This window comes from Balaenoptera physalus, assembly GCF_965194825.1.
Source record: "Balaenoptera physalus genome assembly, chromosome: 13".
Lineage (NCBI taxonomy): Eukaryota > Metazoa > Chordata > Mammalia > Artiodactyla > Balaenopteridae > Balaenoptera > Balaenoptera physalus.
This window is the reverse complement of record NC_138892.1, coordinates 7092468-7118994: the sequence shown is the minus strand read 5'-3', so window position 1 is coordinate 7118994 and position 26527 is coordinate 7092468. Positions and strand designations below refer to the sequence as shown.

The window sequence follows — 26527 nt, the reverse complement described above, 5'->3', positions numbered from 1 at the left end:
GTCTTTCCTATGAGAGGTAATGGCGACCTGAATAGTCGCTCTGCTTAACGAGCATCTCTGAGCAGCCTCAGCGCACTGAAGCATTTGGGTCAGGGTATTGTTAGTGTTGATGATGATCAGTTCCGTTAGAGCTTTAAAGATCACAGACGTTGCCACTACTGTGCCCAAGATGGCTTTTAGCCAGCATTGCACACACTTCTGCTCGTGCTGACAGTATTAACTTTTTCATGTCTGTCCACCCTCCACCCCCCCAAACTGCGAGACTCATTCTTGTATCCTCAGGGCACGGCACACTGTAGGAACTGTAAATGTGGGCTGATGGAATGAACGCGATGCCTGACACACTTGAGAACATGGAGATAACTAACGAGAATACTCTTCAACATGAGTTAAAAAGCTGGTGCTAGTAGAGCGTGGAACATGTGGAACAAGGTATGTGTTAATTTTTGGCCACCAGCAAGATCTTCCTTTTCCTTTTAATTACGCCTTCCATATCTAGGACAGAAGCCTCTGCTGCCCGAGCAGTCTACTCCAGCCACGTGGCAGCAACACAGTCTACCTGTAAAGAGCTGCCCTTTAAGGGCCTGGGAGTGGCTTTCTTTGAGGCAACTCTGCACCCTGTCAATTTTCTTTCAAGAGCACTTCAAGGTGTTGGCCAAAGCAATACATATAAAAACCCTCTATGTTTTGGGTTCTTGCTTCCTTAGAGTTAGATAATCTCTTTATGTCCCCTGAAAGCTCATGAGACCAGCCGTAAAGTTCTGCTGCTGTTTGCCATTCTCAAGACCTGGAAGAAGGGATTGGCACCAGCCTCTGGAGCCTACACCACAGCCCAGAGCACCACTAAGGCTTCAGAGCCCCCCTCAGGGGGGAGAGACACCCAGTCCTTCCACATCCATTTACTCAGTACTACGAGAGGTATATATTTTAAAGTAGCATCTATGTCCCATAGCTGTTCCAGCAAAACCATTAAATCTTAAAAAATTATGATGATACTAGTTTAAATGCCATCAGTCATGTCAGCAGCATTCACTGGCTAACGGCTAACTGTGCCTTAAGACAAAAGCTCCCGGTCTGACTGGCTTTTCAGAATAAACATGGATGGTCTAATGTAAATACTACCCTCGTGTGAAGCAGCACAGGGACCAATGGAAAGAGAACCTGAGGGTGTCAGCTCTTGCGTGAAAGCCAAAAAAGTCACATCAATTTTATCATCTGTAAAATGGGGCTAACAATACAGCTGACCCTTGAACAACTCAGGTTTGAACTGCTGGGTCTTATATGTGGATGTTTTTCAATAGTAAACACTACAGTAGTACACAGTCCGTGGTTGGTTGCATCTGCAAAAGTGGAGGAACAGAGGGTATGGAGAGCTATCAGTTATACTCGGATTAATCCCCGTGCTGTTCAAGGGTCAACTTTGTTTTCCTTCCTCAAAAAGTTGTTCGAAATAACTGTGAGAGTGTTGTATAAGCTAGAAATAGTTATATAATTGTTAGGACTTATGTGTCTTTTTTTTTTTTTTTTGGCCACACCGTGCAGAATGCAGAATCTTAGGTCCATGACCAGGGATCAAACCCGTGCCCCCTGCAGTGTAAGCACACAGAGTCTTAACCATTGGACTGCCAGGGGAGTCCCTATAATGTGTCATATTTTTGGCAGTTATTGATGTCAAAATTAGAAAACACATACCAAGTAGATTCTATTAAATTAAGACAAACTAAGTTTAAAAATTGTTTTTTGGAACTAATTTTTTCCTTTAGAATACTGCCTGAAACAAGCAGACCCTGCGTGGTCCTGAGCATCTGCTGTCAGTCTTTTTGTAATTTGAGTTGCTGTGTGTGTTTCAACAGTATTTCACCTCTGAGGGTGTGTACGGACAGCTCTTGGCCAAATCTCTGAACACTGCATCTCTTAGCTACTATTCACTATTACTTTCATTTTATTTCCCCTCCTAATTCTATCCTTGAACAGTACAGATTAATGGGAAGTATTTTTAATGTTTTGTGAAGCACTTTTGCATTGGAAGGAAAGGTTTTAAATAAACAAGGAGGGGCTTCCCTGGTGGCACAGTGGTTAAGAATCTGCCTGCCAATGCAGGGGACACGGGGTATGAGCCCTGGTCTGGGGAGATCCCACATGCCGTGGAGCAACTAAGCCCATGCACCACAACTACTGAGCCTGCGCTCCAGAGCCCGTGAACCACAACTCCTGAAGCCCGGCGCCTAGAGCCCGTGCTCTGCAACAAGAGAAGCCACCGCAATGAGAAGCCCGCACACCGCAATGAAGAGTAGCCCCCGCTCTCCGCAACTAGAGAAAGCCCGCGAACAGCAACGAAGACCCAACACAGCCAAAAATAAATAAGTAAAATAAATAAAAACAAACAAGGAATAAAACAATCAAGTACAAATTAAACACTAGCAGGAGGTCAAAAGTGTCCAAAGCTGAGCAAAACCAGAATGAGGAAAAGGGCCCTGTGGGCTGGCCTGCTGTGCTCTGTAGGTACTGCCCCCTGCCTGTTACACGACGCCGATTCAGGCTCTCTGCACCAGTTGTCACCTGCCACGTGCTCCTAGCCACAGTTCTCCCAGCCTGTCCCCACCCCTGTTATGCAACCCCTCACTCACGTTAGGATAATCTACAGTAATTTCCACCTCTGCTTCTGGATCCCTCACGATGAGGGGCTGAGACCCAGCTGGTGGTACTGCTCCTCACAACATACCCAGAGCCCTAGCGGCACATCTTCTCTGCCTCCAGGATAGAGTCATCTGCTTCCCCTCAAAACCAGGAGACAAAACACACATGCACAACTTTCTTTAATCCAACTGTCATCTTTTAGATATAAAAATCTGGGATAAAATTACTCATTTAGATTCCCATTTTCCTCCCATAAAAACCCCAGTCAAAAAGTGGTTCTGCTGCTGACCCTGAAAAATATTAGCTTCTTTGAGAAAGCTTTTCAAACCACACTATAAACATATAAAAAATGTCTTTGTGGCTGAGTGGGAGCTGAGGGGTGACTGGCCCTGGAAGTGGAACAAAACGCATGACAGCATGACCAAGGTCAAAATCTAAGTGCGGCTGTTCTGGCAGCGTCTCCCAGCTACATCCCTGGCCTCTGTTTCGATCCATGAGGAAAGCCTGTTCCGTGAATTCCCTTCCTACAGTCTTTGTACTTGCAGATGGGTTTACACTGAAGTTTTGATGCTTTGAATTAGGCTACAAGGTTTGGGATTAAAGGACTTTTTTTCTTCATTAACAATGTCCTTTCTTGTTTTTCTGTACTTCGTCTGCCAAACAGAGGAGGCCAGAATTTACCCACAACCTTGAGCACATGAAGAATACATTTAGAGTGCACATGCCTTTCTACGATGGATTTGTTCACTTTACCATTCAGCAAACAAATAATGAATACCTATTAGTTCTAAGATGCAGCTGGGGAAGGGTGTCTTTTCTCTAGACGATTCTATCACATCTCTTTTTTTGTTGTTGCTATTTTACAAATCTGGACTTTCACACGTTAGGTGCACTGGAAGTAAGGCATCTGTTGTGCCTCCATCAGAGGTGAAGGTGAGTAACCACTGGCTAACAGTAAAAAGCCAGGCTGGTGCTTCTTTACAGAATCACGAAATACAAGTTATTCTACTGAAAATGAAGAAAGGATTTTGACTTCCTAATGAGCTGTTCTTGGGACTTTTAATTTGCCTTATTAACACGTCAATCCTGAGTCTACAGCATAGAACTGCAAAGTCGAGAAACTGGAAACATGGGCTAGAAGAAAATTAATAAGAACCCAATTAGTTTGGTCTGTGTTGGCTCAAGTTTCTCTATTCCTTATCTTTCCCTCTAATATCCTGGTTTCTCTATAGGTTGTAAGAGACCGTATGATCAAAGTGCCTTTGATTCTCAGTGGTCTTTGACTTGATATTTAAGTTTTCTTAAACTGTATCAACTTCAGAAACATAATCATCTTTCCTTCTTATTCATTCAACAGATTTTACCTGCCTATGTGCCAGGCAAGGGGGCTGAACTGAAGAACAAAAGTCTGCCATTGGGGAACTTATGGGATGGTTTGTAGGTAAGACACCAAAATTGTGGTGTGTTAAGAGGTAAATAGTACTTTAGAGCTTAGAGGTAGTATCCCTGACCTCGTGAGGCAGGTCAGGAAAGCATTCAGATGTCAGGGCAGAAGGAACAAACTGCCGTGTAGGAACAAGCACTCAGGGTGTGGAGAGCTGACACAGTGGAGCAGGATTCTGAAGGGGCAGAGAGCTGATGAGCAGGAATGTGGGGTCAAAGATGGCCTGTTGCTGGGTTAGGCATGTCATGGAAGAGTTTGGGTATGGGGGTTTGGGGGTGGAAGTGCATACAAGAAGCTGCACTTAGAGATCTGGAGATAAAACCAATAGGACTTGGTGATAAGCTACAGCCACGGGGGTCTGAGACGGGGGTCTGAGATGTGTCTCGTGAGCCCTAGGTGTGTGTGGCGTAAGTGGAGGGACCCTCACTTGGCAGGCACAGTGGAAGGGGAGCCCTTCCAGCATCTGTGCAGCAGGACTCTGATGAGGAGAGGACACAAGTGGCCCCTGCTCTGACAGCTACTTCCTCTTAGAAAAATTCCATTTAAGAATAGAATGTTGTGGACTTGGAGCAATATCTCAACTGGAATGACGAGGAAAGGGTTTAATTTCAAATGACATTTTCTGGGTAACTGAAGGTAAAACTAGAAACCCTTTCTGGAACACATGAGTCTACACTATTTTGAATTGAACTGATTATTCTCTATTGCCTCAGAGTGATGATTCTATTATTAGGAATACTCTTGTAAGATACTAGGTAGAGACTAGGCTTTTTTTTTTTAAATCAAAGTGACTCCGAGGTATAACTTAAAACTTGCTTTTCAAAATAAATCTCTGCTATCAAGCTTTTTTCCTTATCATTTTCTTGTTTATCCTAAAGTGGAGGGGAGAAAACAATCCAGTGAAAGACATGTTCCAGTTCGTTGCTGACATCTCCTGGATTTGCCTGCCTTATATTCAGTGGGCTCTTTTTCTTGGTTCCTGCCCCAAATATAGGCAGCCTCAAAAGAGACAAAGACACAAAAAGAGAAAAATGGAGAGACAGCTGGGTTGGAGAGGAGGCTCTGGGTTCTTTCCTGGGGCCGAGCTGTCCAGGGAAGTGGCGGTGGAGGTGGACCGGCAGCAGGGGCTCCACAGGAGACAGGAGACCAGCGTCTGGCCCTGCCTCCTCCGCTAGACCAGCTTGGGCCAGTTAATTAATTTCAGCCTCAATTTCGTCTCAACAGTAAACTGGGAACAGTACCCAGATGGGAAAAAAGGAGGAGGGTGGAGAGAATCTTTTAAGAAAATCAATGAGGAAAACAAACCAAAAATCCCCCCAATCAACCCAGAATGTGCTCGACAGGGAAGGAGAAGAGTATTTTTTAAATGACGTGTAGGGTATTCCTAAGACACTGTATAAAAACAGAAGGGATGGGACTTCCTTGGCAGTCCTGTGGTTAAGACTCTGCACTTCCAATGCAGGGGGCACGGGTTCAATTCCTGGTCGGGGAACTAAGATCCCGCATGCCACGCGGCCAGGAAAGAAAAAACTGATTAAAAAAAAAAAAAAAAAAAAAGTAGGGAAAATGAGGGCCTAGTAGCAGTCCCAGGATGGCCTCCTGAACAGCAGAGACCTTTGGGCTTATCTGCAAGGACACAGGAAGCTGGGGATGGCAGTGCAGGCATCCAGGAGGAGCTAGCTTGTAAAACAATCCACTACTAATGCTTACACCCAGCAATGTTGCCACTTCCATGCACTTGTTTTGAACAGCATTTTTTTAATAGGACAGGCATAGTATTTAACGACTTTTTTAAAATGACGATAATGTTCTCTAAACATGTATTAGTACAGGTACTAGTAATTATTTCTACCAAGGTGCTCACAAAGCTTAAAGTTTTAATGATCACATATGGAATGAACTTCAAACGTGGATATGGGGCTTCCCTGGTGGCGCAGTGGTTGAGGGTCTGCCTGCCAGTGCAGGGGACACGGGTTCGAGCCCTGGTCTGGGAAGATCCCACATGCCGCGGAGCAACTGGGCCCGTGAGCCACAACTACTGAGCCTGAGCGTCTGGAGCCTCTGCTCCGCAACAAGAGAGGCCGCGATAGTGAGAGGCCCGCGCACCGCGATGAAGAGTGGCCCCCACTCGCCGCAACTGGAGAAAGCCCTCACACAGAAACGAAGACCCAACACAGCCAAAAATAAAAATAATAAATAAATAAAAAATAAAAAATAAAAAAAAAAAAAACGTGGATATGGTGGGCACAGATGCTGGCCATTCACTGTGGGTTTTAAATATTCTATAATTCCCTGTCTAATTCTCATTCTCCTGGGTTAACAGTCTTCAGATTCAGCAATAACAAATTTACAGAGGCAAAACCAAAGCAATACAAAGCAATTTCCCAGATAAAATGTATCTACCTGCCACAATTAAGTTAAAACCAGTCTTCATCCCTGTCCCCCTTCTAGAATATTAAAGCATTATAAAAGAAGGCTTAATCATTTTTCTCTTGATCTTAAAATGTACATTGCTATGTAAATACATATTCTTCATAATTCCACTTACAAGAAAGTCAACACAGGCCTCACTAATTATGTTTCTTTTGGCTTAATCAGACTTTGGTTTTTTCTTGAAACAGTTTGCATTTTATCTAACTCACAGGTACATATATTCCATTAAAACAATTGTAATCAGAGGTTTTCTTTTACAGCTGGAGAAGAAAGCTGTAACTCTGTTGAGAACATTATATATTTTGTCTGAGGGGAGTTTCCACATGGTAGGAAGAAAAGGGATGTGTGCCCTTTAAGAAGTTAGAAAGGAGGTTTAAGGCAGTAATTAGCATGTTTGCTCTGAAAAGCAGCTGAGAACCTGAGAAAGGCTAGCTCAGCAGGAGGAGGAGCCCTGCGGCAACCCTGTGAGAAGAAAGAGAACAGCTTTCTCTCTGTGTACAGATAAATGCTTATAGACAGAGTTTAAAACACTGAAATTTAAGTTACACAAGACTACATACTAGCTTAATTTTTTTACCCTTTCCTCAAACAGTGGATTGGCCTACAAGGAGAAATGACTGCCTTTTGTGCTTTCTGAATCTAAAAAGGCATCTTTTTTTTTTTAAACATCTTTATTGGAGTATAATTGCTTTATAACGGTTAGTTTCTGCTTTATAACAAGGTGAATCAGCTATACGTATACATATATCCTCATATCTCCGCCCTCTTGCGTCTCCCTCCTACCCTCCCTATCCCACCCCTCTAGGTGGTCACAAAGCACCGAGCTGATCTCCCTGTGCTATGCGGCTGCTTCCCACTAGCTATCTGGTTTACATTTGGTAGTGTATATATGTCCATGCCACTCTCTCACCTCATCCCAGCTTACCCTTCCCACTCCCCATGTCCTCAAGTCCATTCTCTACGTCTGCGTTAAAAAGGCATTTTTTAAAAGAAATTACCTGCCAGGAAAGTGACTCTCAGTATAATCCTGCTCCTCTCCACTGCTCATCCAACACCGAGTTGGGTCTATGCATCCAGAAAGGCGCTTATATTTAACTGTTTACAATTTCAGTGGCAGAAATGATGAACCTGCTGCCACAACAGGCCTCCTTTAGCAAGATCTCAAATCTGTGCAGCTTATACTGGAACTTAAAGCTCCAAAGAAGTTCCAAACTCTTGGAGATCTTTTTCCTTATTTTCACTGCCTCTCTTCCTACTTGCATTTGTTTTATACTTTCTTGACCAGATCTGCTTCCACCTCACCCACCCCCATCTTCCCAACAGAACAACTGAGTATTGCAAGTCAAGATCTTGTCAGGCAAAGCCACCCTATTCCTGGAAGTGGCAGGTTCTTTAAGGACAGGGGCAGCCTAAAAAGGGACAGACAGCAGAGGCACTTTTATATGGGGGCATAGTCCCAGCAGAAAGGAACTTTAAAAAATGAGGACATCTTGGCATATTTAAGCTACCGCCACGCCAATTCAACTATCCATAGGGTCACTGGTCCCCACACCCTAGAGCCAGATCCCACCAACCCTCTCAGCAGGCTTTATGGGGCCACTTAATGAGGTGATAATGTGTGAGACACCTCACAGGGCATTTCAGGTCCTTCCATACCTTGACTTCCCAGAAACCTTGCACTGGAAAAAAAAAACTTGGTCCAAACCTAGAATGGAAACTTTGATACCAAAGTTAGTTGACTAGCTAAACACTGAGTTTTCAGAGTTGATTTCAGTCTGTCACCTGTCCCGGCATCACCAGAAGCGTTGTGGCCGCCACCCAGAAAGACTGAACATGCAGCATTCCAGGTGTTTCTTACCCCCAGGAAAGTCTAACAGCTATTGGCTCAATCCACCTTCGCGGATGGGGACACTTTCTTCTTCATTTCAAGAGCAGGAAGATACTCAGCAAGAGGCCATCCTCACTTCAACAGATGGAGGAAATGGGAATTTGGAAATAATATGACCAAGATCAGAATTAATTAAATTCAACGACTACCTCCCCCACCTTCAATTTTTTAATGTCAAGTGACTGTTCGACATTATCTCATTTTACCCCTTACAACCTGACAGGGTAGATCAGTTATTATTTCCACTTCACAAGTTAAGAAATTAGGTTGGGAGAGGCTGAAGTGACTTGTCTACCATAACAATTTTCCAAGAAGTCAATCCCTACCAATATTTGGCTGAAGGAAAAAATGAGATCTATAACGTTCTGTAATCATCACTCCTCCCCAACAATCTCTTCTAGTGTCTTCGGAGACCATCTGTGGGGTAAATCCAAGAGCCTCTTTTGCTCTCCTTCTGGTCCCTGTTCTCTGGGCAGCCTGGTCAGGACACAGCCTTTATGTGATGAAAGGTGGTTCCACTATATATGGGTTTTCTTTCATGAGTGAGATTACAAAGAAGCAACAGAAGATGGGGTTTCACAATTCCCAAGTCAAATTAAGGAGCTAAAGGCAACAACTGGTGTTTGCTGGTGGTCTCAGTGTGTGTGTGTATGTGTGGCTGGATCATTCCCTGGGCTTCTGAAAGTTAATTTGGAAGGTTTTGAATGGAGAGTCTTCCAGAGCTGAGCGATGAGATCTTGTTGGCATATTCAACTTAAATGGAATTCTCTTTTTTGCAAAGTGTGGGTGGGGTAGATGGTTATGGGAGAACGGAATTCCCTTGCTGGAGAGGTAGCATCCTTGGAGGTGACTGGCTTTAATGAGGAAAAGGTCTGCAGCACTGCAAAGCCTCTCCTGCCAGGAGGCAGCAGCAGCAATTTATAAGGATGCCACCCACAACCGCATGGTAGCTCTGCATGTTGTTCCTCAGTCTCTACTGCGGGTGCTTTGCCTATACCCTTGGGCTGACATGTCACTCTTGGAGAGTACCTGGACCAGAGTGAAGGTGCAAATATTAATGACTGTTTGTGTCCATCTGTGAGGGATAAGGGGACAGAGGTAGTGACACTGAGAAAGCCAGGGAGGGGTTGTTCAGAGAAGAGAATTAAGAGTGTGCTCCTGGCGGACTGTGAGTTTCAGAGGGCTTGATGGAAGGGTTTGGGAAAGCGGGAAGGTGTGGATCGTGACGTGGGCCTATTTTTCCCACCACTCACTCTGAGCTTTGGGCTGGTCCGAGCACACAGTAACTCTGGGCAGGTCGGGCCTCCGGAGGCTTCCTGACTCACCTTTCCCCTCGCCCAAGTTAGGTGCAGCTTTTCGGTGTTTACACAGACCCCACACCCTCACAGTCCTTACACACGTGCTGGTCTAAGCTAATCTAGAGCTGCTCTTAGCCGCAAGGAACTATCCATCAGAAATTCATTAATTCGTAAATGGTCACTTGGATGTCTAAAAGGGAGGCATCTTAGACTTAACATGGACATGATACACCTCCTGATCTCCCCACCAAAACCTGCTCCTCCTCCAGGCTTTCCTGTTTAAAGAAATGGCACCGCATTCACCCAGTTGCTGTTTCCACTCCTGCCCACACAGGCCATGGGGATTAGCTCCTGCCGACCTTTCCAACCTCATTACCCTCTCCTCTTTTCTGCTACTGCCTCACCACACTGGCTTTCTTCCTGATCCTCAAATCCACCAAGCTCCATTCCTCCCTGCAGCCCCTGTACCCTTTGTACCTCTCTGATCTCAAAGGCTGGCTCGTTATACCACTGCCACCTCAGCACCTCCAGGAACTTCCCCTGGGCTCCCAATCTAAAGCAGCTACCTGGTTACTTTCTACCACATTGTCTTCTTTTAATTATGTGCACCAATCTGTTCCTGGCACCTATCAGATGCCAACTAGTAAAGGGTGTAAGTAAACCAAGGTTGTAAGCAACGGCATGGCCACACTTGGGTTTTAGAAGGATCTCTTTAGAGTGGAAAATGGAAGGGGGTCAAACTAAAGAGCAGAGAGACTGATTAAGATGGTACCTAATTGAAAAGATGATGGTTGTGGGGGCTGGGGTGTTTCAATGAAGGTATGAGAGACTTGAGTTCTCTAGGAAACAAGAACAATGACTGTCTGAATAGGAAACAGGGGAAGGAGTCTATGATGGCTCCAAGGGTTTTGGCTGGGGCAGAGGAGAGCACAGAACTAGGCAGGGGACACACATATGCTGGTTTTGAGTGAGGCCAGTGGGCAGCTTCATAGACAGATCTGGAACATGAGTTCTGAGTGTCATTAGGTCATATTCTCATACAGGGACTGTTCCTCTCCCTTCTGAGTCAAATCTCTCCTCTAGGTGGTCAGTCTAGGACAATAAACCAGTGTTAGGACTCTGGGTGACTGACCTCTGGATCTCATATTTTTGTCTCAAAGGGCACACAATAAAACACAAACAACAAAACCTTTGGTGAGTGCCTTGTATACTGTGCCTCACAAAGAACTACCGGGATGAGCAATTAACACTACCATGGTTGACTATCTCTCAAACATTAATTTTTTTGCTGAAACTATAAAGTGGCATACAGAAAAAACTGTCACTCAGTCTCATTACCAAAACACACTTTAACATTTCTCTTCAATTATTGCATGCTTCGAAAAATACTTTAAATAACATCCAAAGGCCCACCTTCCTCCACCAGATATTACGTTGCTCATTACATGTCTTTCTTAAGTCACAGGTTCACCCTGTGCTGATCAGCCCTGTGTCATTCTCTACAGCGCGCCCCAGGGCTGACCTAGCCCCTGGGGAACCAATCTGGTGAGGAAGACAGCCACAGTACATGGTGCTAAGTAGCGCAACAGGTAAAATGGGAGTGCTGGGGACCTGCTGCTTGGGGAACCAGGTGACAGGTGAGCTGGTTTTTTAAAATCCATGTGCTTTTCATGAACAACAGTGGATTAAAATGCCCAGGCCTGTTGGGAGGTGCAAGGTCTTGTGTCAGCATACAAATATATTTTGAGGGGCTGCCTTTTCAAAGCATTAACATATTTTGATTCTTTCCAGAGAGAACTCTACCTAGAAACAAGCAAAGAGAACCATCTGGCAATTATCCTATTGCTTATCTTAACCAGTTTTAAGTAGTTTTTGAATGAAAAAAAAAAGTAACTCTCAAGCAAACAAAGGACCTACATCTGATATCTGTCTGAACCAAGATTTAAATTTCAAAGACACTATTTTCAAAGTCTGGAACCACCTGGCATCTCCACAGAGCCAGTCACAATGAGTATGCCTGAGAGTTGTTAAATGAACATACGTTTTACTAGAAACTCTTCTACTAGCTGCTTAGTGAAACAGGTGAGAAATAAAATGTCTTCAAAGGTGATGTCACAGGAGAAAAGGGAAACTTCCTACACTGTTGGTGGGAATGTAAACTGGTACAGTCACTATGGAGAAAAGTATGGAGGTTCCTTAAAAAACTAAAAATAGAACTACCATATGATCCAGCAATCCCACCCCTGGGCATATATTCAGAGAAAACCATTATTCGAAAAGGTACATGCACCCCAATGTTCACTGCAGCACTATTTACAATAGCCAGGACATGGAAGCAACCCAAATGTCCATTGACAGATGGATAAAGAAGATGTGGTACATATATACAATGGAATATTACTCAGCCATATAAAAAAGAACGAAATAATGCCATTCGCAGCAACATGGATGCACCTAGAGATTGTCACACTGAATGACGTAAGTCAGACAAAGGCAAATATTATATGATACGCTTATATGTGGAGTCTAAAAAAACGGTACGAGTGAACTTATCTACAGAACAGAAATAGAGTTACACATGTAGAAAACAAACTTACAGTTACCAGGGGGTAAGGGGTGGGGGATAAATTGGAGATTGGGATTGACATATACACACTACTATATATAAAATAGATAACTAATAAGGACCTACTGTATAGCACAGGGAACTCTACTCAATACTCTGTAATGGCCTATATGGGAAAAGAATCTAAAAAAGAGTGGATATATGTATATGTTTAACTGATTCACTTTGGTGTACACCTGAAAATAACACAACATTGTAAATCAACTATACTCCAATAAAATTAAAAAACAAAAGTTGATGTCACTGCAGCTGGGTCTCACTCCCATCAGAAGGGGCCTGCACCACTTCAGACTTGAAGTTTGTTATTTTGTTGGCCTTGGTCTCATGCGTCTGCTTATGTAGCAGCTCTTTAGTTCTGTTCTCACAAGGCACATTACTTGACAGCAGTATGCTGCCAATATATTCAAATCAAGCGTCAGTCATAAGCACACATAGCCAAAATCACTCCACTGTACCTGGATTAGTGGGACAGGGTCACATAGGGCTGAATTTTCTCTTTGGTTTGACTTCTACCCAATAAGCTTAATGACAGGAACACACTTTTACTAAAATGACATGTGAGGACACCTTCTAGGACTAACATCAGCCCACAGTACTTATTTCATCTAAAAACCACAACTCAAAAGCCTCCAGGAATAGTTTGGAACCAACCAATTGCTGGTGGTTTCGCACTGCCCATAAATTAAAGGCTCAATCTCAAGACTACAATAGAGCCCTCTGTGGTCCATATATACTACACATATTAACTATTTTTGGTGGGAGGTGGAATGTGGTTCTCCCGAATCATTCCATGAATTCTTAATTATTTTGGATCTCCTTTATAGTGCTGACCTGTCAAAAATGTTTATTTAAAAAATTTTCTTACTAGGTAGACTCTCTACTGTGGCCTTAGATAATCATTATCAAAAATTTACCAACTCACAAGAATATTAATGTCTTTACTTAATGTGAAGACAGATTTTATTCTCTTCCTTTTGCCTCCTCTCCTTGAGGACTCTAATTCCTGAGAGTGTTCATGTGGGCTAATGCTATTTCATGAGACAGTAATTAATATTACACCTTAAACACCATGCTCCCCGCTCCCCACAAACTTGAGTTTCCCACCAGAGTAATAAAAATGAGGAGAAACTGTTTGTTTCATATGCAGGGCAACTTTGCTATCCAGGAGGACACGTTCTGGACACTCCTGGGACGAATCACTAACTGTGCTAGGATGGAATGATATAAACCACAGCTTATTGAGCTAGCTTATAACAGGAACACATCTTTGCCAAAACAACATGTGAGGATGCCATTCTAGGGCAGACACCAGCCCACAGTACATGCCAAGCATTTCTCTATGTACTTTCCAAAGAGTAACTCATTTAATGCTCAGGACAACCTTCTTTACAGCAGGTGCCATCAGCTTCCATATTTTACAGATGAGGAAGGTGAAGTACAGAGGTTAGTGACTTGAGCAAGTGACCAGCTAGGAAATTCACAGGAAGCAACATGATTCCAGGTCTTTGACCTAGCCCCCTACCCCAACACACACACAGCTGCTGAGCAGAAGGGCAAAGGCAGAAAGGTGAGGACGATCTTTGAGGGCAACCATTAAGCTGACTGGACTTTCCCTTATTAGACTTCTTTCCAATACATGGGAAGATGGGAAGAAACTGGTCTGCAGCTGTGGCCTTCAGGTGTCTGCAAAACTGGCCTTGGCTTGGGATGAGGGGGCGGAAGCTCCATTTTTCTAACAAAGCTGGGTAAAAGAAGCTGTGCCTCCCTCGTGCAGGAGCTGTGCGGGGCAAGGCACTGCTTTCTGCAGGAAGCGAGCGAACCTTCCTGACAAGGTCCAGGAGCCCTCACACAGGGCTTCTCTTCACGTACCAGCCCTGGGGCCCGGGGCTGAGGCTCACTCACCTGTGAAGTGACAAAGGTCCCTCACAGCATTCTAACTTCAGACTTCTATTGGTTTTCTAACAAGGACTCAGATATTTGTTGAATTGAAATGAATACTTACTTTTACATACTATTTGATCATGTGAGCTCTTTTAACATATCAGCAATAACTAGCTTAAAATCTCAGGGATGAATTATTTGGCCTAATATACAGTGACTTGTCAATATTCTTATTTATGGTCCTTCAGCATTTTCAAAGAAGAGTCTGCCCCTTGTAAATTTTATTTAAAAATCAGGTGTAATGCTTCTCTCATCCCTAAAAGAAATAAAGAAATAGATTGTAGGAACACTAAGTCTTTCAATTTGTAAGGTAATATAAACAATAAAATTCTAAACTTCAAATTTCACAGGAGAGTCCCTAGAATTCAGAAAAACCAAATTCTGAAAGAAAATTAACCCTTTCTCTGGAGGTTCAGTCTCAAGGCCATCATGTAGTGTTATAAAAAGAGATATCTATCACACAGGTAAACGTTAAGAAAAATAGGAAATAAGGTAATTACACAACTTTCTGCTGTATGATAAAAGTCATGGGAATAGAGAGGTGAATGGGCCTCGGTGCCTTAATGTGTAATGTGGACAGGCTGTGACAGAAATGAGCTGTGATGACAAAGACCAAGTGATGGGGGCTGGGGAGGGAGGGAGTGTGAGGAAGACGGAAGAGGAGAACGAGGAGAGAGAGTGTGGGAATGCGAGAGAGGGAGGGGTAGAGTAGAGGAGCCTGCAGGGGTGATGAGCTGGGGGTACGGGGATGAGGGAAAGGAAAGAGTCAATGGGGGGAAGAGGGATACTGGAGCTAAGAGCAGAGACCAGGAGTCTACGGAAGGCTTCTGCAGGACCTGGGCTGGTGGCAGCATGCTTGCCAGGCTGCTAACTTAAGGAGCACATAGATGGGAATTCAGTGAGAATATGCGACAATGCCTTTATTTTACAAATAACCGGAGAAACTAACCTGTTTTTGACATTTTAACACGTAGTCACACTTCACAACATAATCAACGTATTAGTACTTTTACACTTGTCAAATTATGTTTTTTGTCACAATTTAAAGTAAATTAAGGAGGATGTTAGCCTGTTAGATGTGTGAAGGCAAATTATTATTGTCCATTATTTAAACTTGTAATAAAAATAAACTTTAAATACTTTAAATAACCTTTAAATATAATCTTTAATATACTTTTCAAGATTGAAAACCATCTATTTGCAAGGGGTGCCACCAGCCTAGGTAGTGGAGGAGGGGAAGGGAACAAGCACAGGCCGGCAAAGCTGAGATGTGCAGTCTCAAGGGACACACCAGAGATCCATGGCCACCAGATCCCTGAAAGCCTTCCCATTCCTAAACATATTGAACAGGTTTTTATGTAACAAATTATTTGTATGTCTGTTTAGAGGCAATTACTTCTGTCATACCACCCATGTCAGAGGATTCACATATATAATTACATCAAGGTAAATAATCAGAGGTCACAGTTAGACAAAACCAAAGAGGACACTCAGAAAAGTAAAGACAGTGAAGGCCGTTTGTACAGGAATGTTCTACTTTTCAGCTATTTTTAGATTAGTGTGAAGCTTACAGGGAGAGGAGCTATTGTTTGTCAAAGACTTTGTATTATTTTGTTATAATATCGTGCTTGTCAAAACACCTGATAAATACATAGGCCAAAATGGATCTTTAATCAAATATATGTGACCTTATCGCAACACGACAGGATTGAGAGCATGCTTATTAAGCAGACCAAAATCGAAGGCATCTGCTAAAACCCAAGATAAAACGAGACTCAAAGTGACCTTGACAAATTGAAACAGCATCCATCAAATTAAATAAAAGAAGGCAAGTTAGTGTAATTTGTTCTCGAGTACATTAAGAAAAGGAGAACAAAAGCTAGGCAAATAAAACTGAAAAGGATCTTGTAGTCATAGCGGAACGTCAGCTCCAAGAGCCAAGAAGCATAACTTTTTAAACCATTTTAAAAATCAACACATCACTGGGCTATACTACCTGAGCATGTGTCACTAAAGCCACGCCATCCTTTATTCTGAGGGTAATGGAATGGTATCTTCTCTCTTCCTATCTCATTGAGTGGCTTGTGAGAATAAAACAGATGTGCAGTGTACTGAAAAATTCAATATACAAAGCTAGCATTCTATTCTAAAAGAGGGATGTAAAAAAAATAGAATGGGATCAAGGGAAGAGAAAGGTAATATTCTTAAAGGGCACTGGTATAGTAAATGAGTACAATATAAGAAAATAAGCTTAAAGCTGCAGTATGAGATTTAAGATTGGTCATGAAACTAATATAATGTTATATGTCAATTACATCTCAATTTTTAAAAAAAGGGTTGGTCAACTGTTCTGAAACCTGTTATTAAAGGAGAGTGGAAGATGCAAGAGGGAAGAGATATGGGAACATATGTATATGCATAACTGATTCACTTTGTATAAAGCAGAAACTAACACACCATTGTAAAGCAATTATACTCCAATAAAGATGCTAAAAAAAAAAAAGGAGAGTGGAATCTGCAGCCCTGATGGTGCCATCACAGAACCCCAAGATCTAAGTTTAGAGCCTCTACTATATAGAAGAAGTGTAGGGACAAAAATACCTGTTTTTATGCCTTTTACCTTAAATGAAACTTTCCAACTTAAACAGTAGAGGCTGCAATTAATATTTTAAAAATCAAAAACTACTTTCAATGTTCTCTACCTAATGTGCTTCATGTTATTTTAACCATTTTAGTCAATGAAAGCTATGGGTTTCAATGAGGGATGGGTTGAAGAGACTGATTTATCATATTCCGTGTATTTGTTCCAATTATAACATTCCAGATTTTATTTTGGGATCAAAGCTGACAAGTAGAAGACTAAATTGTCACTTTCTGAAGACATGATTCCGGACTAGGAGTTTTAAAAGGCAGGCCTGCTGTTTGGCCCTTTTGAGGATGGAGGGAGCTGTGATTTAGGGTGGTCGCATCATTTTAGGGTGCTTTCTACTTTCTATAAACTAGACTTGAATTGAGACATGGGACCTAGTGGTTTGCTGAGAAGGATTTAGTCTGCTGATTACTGGTTACCAGTTATTACTAGAGAATGTTCAAAAGTTTACACACAAAAATTACTCTGAGAGATGTTAATAATGTTCTATGTTGAAATAAAGAAAACATGGGCAGATAGGGACACACACCAAAAAGTAACAAATAAAACAAACCAAACCACCAAATATTGTAACCTTCAGAGTAAAGTTGGCAAGCAGGCCATCAACTGGGGCAAGATGATGATTAATGGATTACTGAGCTCTCAGAACTGACTAAAGAATTTTGTGTTTACTTTAGAGTCTTAAATGTTATGTCCCTTTAGGACTTTTGCATTTTAAAATGCCACTGTGGGGGACTTCCCTGGTGGCCTAGTGGTTAGGATTCTGGGCTTTCAATGCCGTGGCCTGGGTTCAATCCCTGGGCGGGGAACTGAGATCCCGCAAGCCAAGCAGTGTGGTAAAAAAAAAAAAAAAAAAAAGCCACTGTGTCTAAGAAGCAAATCTATTTCAAACTTGGGGCTTTAGGAGTGACAATGATGGTGGAGAGAGGGAAGGAGGGAGAAAAAAGATCCTGTGGGGAAGTGGCGGGGGGAGGGTGGGGACAATGTCTTGGAGGGAAAGGCAAACTCCTTGTGTGGCTGAATTAGAATGTTCTAATTTAAAATATATGTAAATTTCACATTAATTACATTTTTTTGGACTATAGTTTACAAGCACTTCCTTTTCATCAGACACTGTTATAAATTCTGGGGATAATGCAATGATAAAATACAGTGCTTTGTAGGGAAGATGTAGTGGGGAGGAGAGGACAGTATGACGTGTCCAAGAATACTTTGACCCTGGCTGATAAAACCCTTATTAAGTATGACTTTAAGTCATCTGTACATCTGTCAAGCATGGAAAGTTTTAAATACAAATCAATACAAAAAACTCTCATCTGATTAAACATCACAGACTGAACATACATTTACACATCTGTTTCCTTTCCACAAAAATAAAGGGATAAACTTATAAATTCATGAGGACATGAAGAATGGGAGGGGAAACAAACAACACATAGGAGATGTCCAAATTCTGGAAACCGGAAATAAAACAGACAGAGCAAGTGCTTCAGCAGACTGAAGGGAAGAAGAGGGGAGAGTGCAGGGGAGGAGCCACTAGAAATCCAGCCACCTTGTGGCACAGAGCCTGGGAAGCACAGGTGTCTCAGAAAGTGGGGGGTACAAGGTGGGGCTGGAAACCAGAACATCAGCTCAAAGTCTGTATGAGGAGTTAGGTCCCTTACTCAGCCCAGTTTAAGCAGGTAACTGTCCCCACAGAGGGATATTCAGAGAAGAGAAAGTTGTTGAAAATATCAGAAATGAAAATAAATAAAAGGTTGATTAGATGATAAAGTTGTAGAAAGCATGGAGAAATCAGAACAAAAAGAGAGAAAGAACACAGAATAGGAAAGAAAAGACAAAGCCAGAAGATCAATCCAGGAGGTACAATTCCTAATTAATGGGAATTCCAGAAGGAGAGAATAAAGAAAACAGAGGGAAGGAAATTATCAAAGAAGTAACACGTAAACTTCCTGATCTAACAGCCATGAGTTACAGATGGCAAGAAAAGGCCAACCTCAAGGCCTATCATTTGAGATTTCAGAACTCTAGGGAAATGAGAAGATCCTTAAACTTCCAGAGGAGAAAGACTCAACACGTATTAGGGCCAGAAAATCAGAGTAGTTCCAGTCCTGTCGACTGCAACACTAGGAGGTAGAGGACAGGTCAGGAAGCATGACTCCAAGATAGTGAGAGGCAACTAGATTCTATACCCAACCAACCCTCCATCAAACATGAGGATGCGATAAAGACGTCCAGATACATAAGATCTCAATGTATTTACCTCCCAAGCATCCTTTTTCTCAGGAAAATACTAAAGGATGATGCACTCCATTAAATGAGGGCCCAGACTAAGTAAGGTAAAGACATGGGTAAGGTAACAGCATTCCACAGAGGGAAGAAGTAAATGATGATGATTGTGATGATGAACGCCCCAGGAAAAGTTATGAAAGAGACCTGACATATATGCACTAATATGTATAAAGTAGATAACTAATGAGAACCTGCCGTATAGCACAGGGAACTCTACTTCACTTCGCTGTACAGTAGAAACTAACACAACATTGTAAAACAACCATACCCCAATTAAAAAAAAAAAAAAAGACCTGAAGAACAAAAACCCCCTTGGAAGGAGCCGTTTGGATTGGAAAGATGTGGTCCAAGAAAATAAAAAGCAAATAAAAACATGAATTAATAATTCTAGAGAAGTGAAAAGTTTTAAAAGAAAGAAGTTATATCCATAGTATATATTTCATAAGTATTACAGAGTCAGATGTTGAAAAATGGGAAAAAAGATCCATAGATAACACAAGTAGCAGTATAAACTTATCGTTTAGAAACAGAGGAAACTGGCAGAGGAATCAGGTTTGGGAAGGGGTGAAACAGGGACGTTTGTTTTAATGAGCTGGAGGACAGTAGCATGACCCTGTAACCTGTGAACACATATTGCTGATAAAAGTAAAAAGTGAAACAAATGTCCAAATTACTTAATTTTCTGTTATTTGGGTCTAGGAGCTTTATTATTATTTTTTAATTGAAGCATAGTTGATGTACCATATTATGTAAGTTACAGGTGTACAACATAGTGATTCACAATTTTTAAATGTTATACTCCATTTATGGTTATTATAAAGCACTGGCTATATTCCCTGTGTCGTACATGAGCTTAGGGGCTTTAATTTGGAGGAATCACCATGTGATATGAAAGAATAAAAAATACGGCTGAAACAAGTGAAGGTGGAAGAAAAGGAATCAAAAAGAAGTAACAAAAAGAGCAACTGGTAATGGATTTCTCGTACTCACCATCTCTCTGGCTATTTCCAGCGCTTCCTGCAGGCCATAGAGCCTGCCACAGACCAGGTAGATTCCATTGGCCCAGAGAATACAACCCTCATGGACCCAAAATTCATTGCTGTCAAGAGGTAGTTCAGGGATTTGTAACTCCAACTCGGGGCCGCCTTCTGAAGTGGTGGGCACGGAGGGCTTTGAGTCCAAAACAGTCTTTTCGCTGCTGCCCTCGGTGGTTGCTTTTTTACAAGGGAGCCCTCTGGACAGGGAGCGGGGGCCTCCGCCACAGTCTTCTGAGCGGTGTCGCCGCTTAAACCTGGGGTGGGCGGCCAGGCTCCTCTGCTCCTTCTGCTGCTGCTGCTCTTCCTCCTCCTCAGTGTCCGTCTTGGAGCCATTGGAAGCGCTTTTGTGCCGTACCTTAACTTTGCTCTGCATTTCCGTGGCCCTCTTAGGAGGCGGATTCTTGGGGAGAGTGGCTGCATAATCTTGGGGATAAAAGGGTCCAAAGAGGTCGCCCATGTTCCGGTAACTGGCCCACTTGCCACACAGACAGCAAACCAGGTGCCCCATAACAGAAGACTCTGTCACGACAGGTCCCTGCAGCATAAAGGATGAAGCTGGGAGCACCTTGCTTTCAGTGCTGCTGGGTGGAGGGGTCAGGGACCTCTGACCCTTCCGACCCCTCACCAATTTGGTCTGTTCTTCTTCTTCAGCATTGATGATTGTACAAACGGCTCCAAGTTCACACTTATTTACTACATGGATATAAGGGAAAAAAGACTTGTTCTTGGCATCAGTTTTATCCAGTGGCTGAGTGGCATACTTCAGCTTGATCTCAGGTTCTTGGGGCTCTACGATGGGAACTGCTTGTTTGGTTTTCCGCTTCCTTGGCTGCGCCCCAGGCTTCCTTCTCTCCCTCCTTTGCCTCTGCTTTTTTGGCTTTGGCTCTCCATCTGCAGAACCTTCTGGTATCTGAGGGGGCTGAGGGGGTGCAGGTGGCGGCTGCTGTTGTTTCTTTTGCTTATTCACACTACCAATGGGTCTCCCCTTCTTCTTTCCTGATGGGAAATAACCCTTTGGGGGGAAACCCTCCTGTTTGGGGGAAATCGTCACTGTATCGTTCTCCTTCTCTTCAGCCTTGGGGTTTGCCTCAGGAGCCAAGGAGCCCGCTGGAGGTACATTCTTGGAGTCAGGAAAGATTAGAGGTGCTGTCCCGCCCAGGGAACCATCTGTTCTCCCTTGGTTACTCCCAGGCTTCTGTGAGGTTGAGGACATCATGGCACCAGGGGGTTCCTTTCCAGCAGTGGCCGTGTCTGGGTGTGTCTCGGTCTTCACTTTGTCATCCCCACTGCCACGCCACTCCTCCGAAGACCGTGCAAGAGGCTTTTCTATGCTCAACTCCTGGTTTGTTGGACAGACTAGGTCAGACACCACCTCACCTTTTCTCTTCTCCATCTCGGCATCCTGAACAGCACCACTCCCGCCTTCGGGAGGGCCGCTCTTCAAAGACAGGATGTCATCGAGAGTAACCGTGTCTCCCCCAGCCTCTGCACTGTTCGAGGATGCACTCCTCCTAATGTTTGGGGATGTGATCTTCTGAACGATAGCTTCCAATTTCAACCCCCGTCCTTTCCGTGGGGGCAGTATTTTGGTCTTAGCAGGACTTGTGAGGGTAACAGCAGGGCAGTTTCTACCATCTGGACTTGGAAGGTCCTTGGAGGATTCTCTCTTCGGGATGGACTTGATCTCCTGGCTGTGAGAAAGATGGGCATAGGAATTGAAGGCTTTATCAGCACCTTCTTTTGGTGGGTGAAGGAAGCGCCCTTTATCTTCAGCGTTACTGTTCTTCACATCTTGTGACTGTCTCTTACTGGGAATGGGAGAGATAAAAGAACGGACACGCCTCCTCATGATTAAGGGGTTTTGAGAAGAATGATCCTCTTGACCTGGAAGCCTTAGCATAACATTACTAGGTTTGGATGACTGTGTAGACTCAGCTAGCCCATGTCCGTCGGTCTCATGGGGTGGTCCATACCTTTTTTGACTGGACATTCCTGGAGGACCACTGCTTTTGGCTGGAGAAGTTTGCCGAGAAAGATCCCAACAAGATTCTTGTTGTAACTTCTGGGAGCTGTGCTTCAATTCGATGCCTTTGTTAGAAAGACCATCACTAGACATGAGGCAGCGCCCACCGTCCTGACCGCTGGGGTCATGGTAAGTCCCCATCGGTGGGCCATACATCATGCCATCTTTGTCATTCTTCAGGGGGCTCCGTACTCGGTCAAGAAACTGCTGCTGCCTTGGACTCTTGCGGGGTCCTTCCTGCCTGTGCTGAGCCGCAGCGATCACTCCCTGAGCAGAACTGCTGCTCCACTCCTTATATTCCTCTTGTTGCTGTTGGTACATCTGTCTCTTGTAATGGAGCTGAGAATTCAAACCTGCATTGGGGTCCCCATAAGCATGAGCGCGAGTGTTTGTGTGATAAGCAGAGGCCAGGCTTTCTGAGTTGGGAGAAAAGGGAGTGTGCAAAGAACTCCTGTTGGCCCTCTCTGAAAAGGTCATATGTGGGTTTATGTGATGAGGGTCTCCCCCTGGGCCTCTGCTCCTCCCAGGAGACATCTTCAATTTTTCTGAAAAGTCATGATACTGAGAAGGGGAACGACCCCTCATGCCCTCCCGACCACCAACTCGGCCAGGGACTCGCCGCATTGGCGTGGGTCTGCCGTCCTGTGGGCCATAGTCTGAGATGGAATCATGGGTAGCTGCTCCAGGGCTGGCGTTGCCTCGGTAAGACTCATGCTTGATGCTAGTAGGGTGGCAGTGGTCTCCAGATTTCTTGTTGTTGAAACTAGCTTGGGACTTGGATTGTTCAAAGTCTTCCTCTTTTATCTGCCCACTCTGCGATTTCAGCTTTGTTTCCATGGACACCAACCCACCTGGAAGAATGACCGACTGACTTAAACTTGGATTGAGACGTTCATTCCTCCCAAGTCTGGTGTCGGCACCCATGTGTCCCAGTGAGTGAGCCCCCGGGTCTCTGACAATCTGTCTTAGTGGAGAAATATCACAGATCACTGATCTTCTTTCAGAGAGGGAACCCCCGGGCTCATGGGCTGATGACTGAGGCTCTATTTCAAACTTTCTGGGAATTGGATAGTCAGCCAAATTGATCTGTTTCATTTCAGGAGCCGAGCCACTTGATTTCCTTTCCCAGGGGCCCCAATGGGGATTTTCTAATAGGGAACCAATGCTTTTGTTCAAAAGGCCCCTGCTAGCTAATTCATTGGTTTGACTAACTAACACATTAGGCCTTGTGGCTCCTTCTAGGCCACCAGCCATGCCCTGGTGCTCCTGAGTACTCCTAGAATATCTCCTGTCAGGGTGGTGGTGGTAACCCTGAAGCACTTCCTGCAGGAGGCTAGGGAACTTCTCATTCCTACCCTTTCGCTCCCCATGGCCAGTGAAGTCCCCCTTATCTTGTCCTGTAGGAAACTGAGGAAAGCCACTGACATTTCTTGGCACGGCTGGCCCAAAGCTATCTTTGTAACTATAGCGCAAGCTTCCAGGAGATTTGCTAGGCTCAGTTCTGCCTATAAAACCAGAGCCCCCTGTGGAGTGCCCGCTCTGGCCGTTTCCTTCTCCATTGTGGTTGGAGTTATTATCTCCATTTTTGTTTCCTTTATTTCCTCCTCCCGGAGGCTCTGGCTGTGGAAGTGACGCATGACTGGTTTCCTTTGCCCCGCCAGTGCTGGGTGGCCTTTGAGTGGCTGCAGGATCATCCTCTTGGGAGCCTTTTTCTTGCCCACCAGGTTTTTCTACCCGACTTGTCATAGCTTCCCGGGAGACAATCACCCCAACTGTCTTCTCACTGACTTTTGGGTTGCCCTCAGATGACAATGGCATGTCCTTAGCACCTGGCGAGGCAGTCTCTTCTCTGGCTACAGGACTGGCACTGAGTCTGGGGGCTTCATTCTGAGTGACTTGTGCTGGTGAGGAGCCTGCCTTCTCTGAGGCTCCACCCTTGTAGGTGGTGTCAGAACTGGTGCTCTGGCCACTCAGCTGCCTCACTCTCTCACCTGGGTCCTCGGAACTGCTGGAGCAGCCTCCATCCAGCGACTCTGCCAGAGGGGACTTCAGTTGTTCTTCAGCCTGTGAGGAGCCTTCGGAGTTTGTGCAGCTGTCTGCTTTCTTAGAAGATGAAGAAGGCCTCTTGGAGGTCTTCTTCTGAGGTGTCAGGGCATCGGAAAGTAGCATGTGTTGAACAGTATTAGGAAGATTGGCCACTTGCGTACTCAGGGCACTCAAACTACTCAACCCAGGATCTGTCAGCCGCTTTTCTGGCACCCCTTCTAGTCCAAACCCTTTGAAGCCTGCAGCATGAGAATTAGGACTGGGCATCATTGATGGGGTTGGGCTGAGTTGAGGCATTAACTGTAGAATTCTGTTTCTGGAACCCATCGGCACATTGCCTTGCCCACACTGGAGATTCTCCCCACTCTGCATAAGAGGAGATGGGGTAGAGCTACAGCTTGGAGACTGAACCACAGAGGCAGCCGGGGAAGGGTTAGAAATGGGGCTGAAGTTCTGGTGAAACTGCATGGGGGACCTCACAGGAACCTCGGGCTGGCTGTACTGCCCCACCTGGCTTTGCAGCGGCAGCTTGGTGGCAGTGTTGGTATACTGCATCACATGCTGAGGAGGAGGGGGATGCTGCTGTTGCTGTTGCTGCTGCTGCTGCTGCTGCTGCTGTTGCTGCTGCTGCTGTTGCTGCTGCTGCTGCTGCTGCTGCCCCTGCTGGGTCCCTTGTGGAATCTTCGTCTGTTCAAAATTCTTCATAGATTGAGGCTGATAGCTGTAATTCGATTGTGTTCCATAAGCCTGTGCATTAGAACCCACATTATGTCCTTCGTACTGGGATCCAGCATTCACACTGTAACTGCCGTCATAGCTCTGTCCAGACTGGCTGAAACGTTGTGGTGAAGGGAAGGAGGAGGAGGAGGTCGCGGCAGAAGACTGGTAGTGTTGGCCAAACTGACCCACTCTTAACTGGTAACCGGTGGCAGAGGCTGGCAGAGTTGAGGGCCGCTGCATCGGCTGCATGTGGGATGAGCCAGACGCTGGCTGGCCAGTGGCCTGCGGCAGAGGCTGATGGGACTGGTAAAGCTGCTGTCTCAACTGCTGCACTTGCTGCTGCTGTTGGCTGGAAGGCTGCTGCTGGTACTGAGCGCTCCCTGGAGAGAAAGGTCCCGTGTAATCCTGCTGATAATGAGACACGCCACCAAGGGCAGAGTGCTGTGCTTGAAACTGGCCCACATGACCCTCACTCCCATACTGATTGCCAAAGCTGCTCCCCTGGGGGGGTCCATAGCTCTGCACAGGCCCAGAAGGCCTTCGCTGAGCAGGCTGCGGGGTTCCGGCTGCCACGGGGTCTTTGCTGCCTGCCATGTAGTAAAAGTCTCCAGCCTCTTTCCTGAAACCCTGGTAGCCCTGATGGCCGGAGGTTTCGCTAGCCATTGCCGCTGCTGCAGCAGCAGACGCTGTTCCTCGTCGTCCACCACCACTGCTGCCGCCACTGCCACCACTACTGCCACCTGCACCCCCAAAATTCTGGAACATCTGGGCCTGGCGAGGGCTGAACTCTTCTATCCGGGATGAGCCGTGTACCTCTTGTGGGTAGCTCTGCTGGTTTCCGTGGTAACTGCTTTGCTCCCGGAAGGACTGCATACTGTTCAGCAGCACCGCAGCAGGCCAACAGCCCTCCTGGAAACGGAAGGAAAAAAACCCGAGTATTAGACATGCATCTCCTCAGTACAAATAAAATCAAGTTTAGAGATGGAGGGGATGTGAAAATTCAGATGCCCAGATGAAGTTAACTGGTTTGAATTTCATCTCCTTTATTTCATATCTTATCCATTTCTGAAGCTGCAAATAAGCAGAGAAACATCCATAAGAGTGAGGCAGAAGTCTATGGTAGTATGAAAAGAAACATTCTGGGCAAATACAAATTCAATACAGTAAAAACCTCACTATTAGATAAAAGAGCCCCCAAAATTCAACTGGGTTAAATATGGGGCTATATTATTATTGTCAATAAAAAATCCAACAATTTTTTAAAAGTCTTCCAGTTATGGTGGGGGAGGGGTGAGAAAAAAAACACTTTCATTTAGTTTGTTTCATGTATTATTAGACTGATTATTGAACTGAGAGTCTCACATAATGATGAGGCAGTTACTCCCCTCCCCGACTTTGAGAAATGGAACTGGCCTGAGAACAGAAGTCAGCTCCTTATATCCTAATGCATGTGACTGCAGGTTTACTATAATTACCAACAACCTGTGATGAT

At 44.5% G+C, this 26527-nt stretch overlaps 1 protein-coding gene across 7 annotated transcripts in view; it reads right to left on the bottom strand.

Moving 5' to 3' along the window:
- The window catches only part of TCF20 (transcription factor 20), a 169449-nt gene that overhangs the window by 28347 nt on the left and 114575 nt on the right, over positions 1-26527 (bottom strand). For 6 of the 7 annotated variants that reach the window (XM_082420564.1, XM_082420562.1, XM_082420561.1 and 3 more), the window contains one exon: positions 20200-25944. In XM_082420564.1, the coding sequence (XP_082276690.1) occupies positions 20200-25908 (5709 nt within the window). In that variant the 5' untranslated portion in view covers positions 25909-25944. Of the gene's footprint in view, positions 1-14328; positions 14524-20199; positions 25945-26527 lie in introns of all 7 variants that reach the window. The other variant, XR_014252490.1, reaches the window with a different exon arrangement.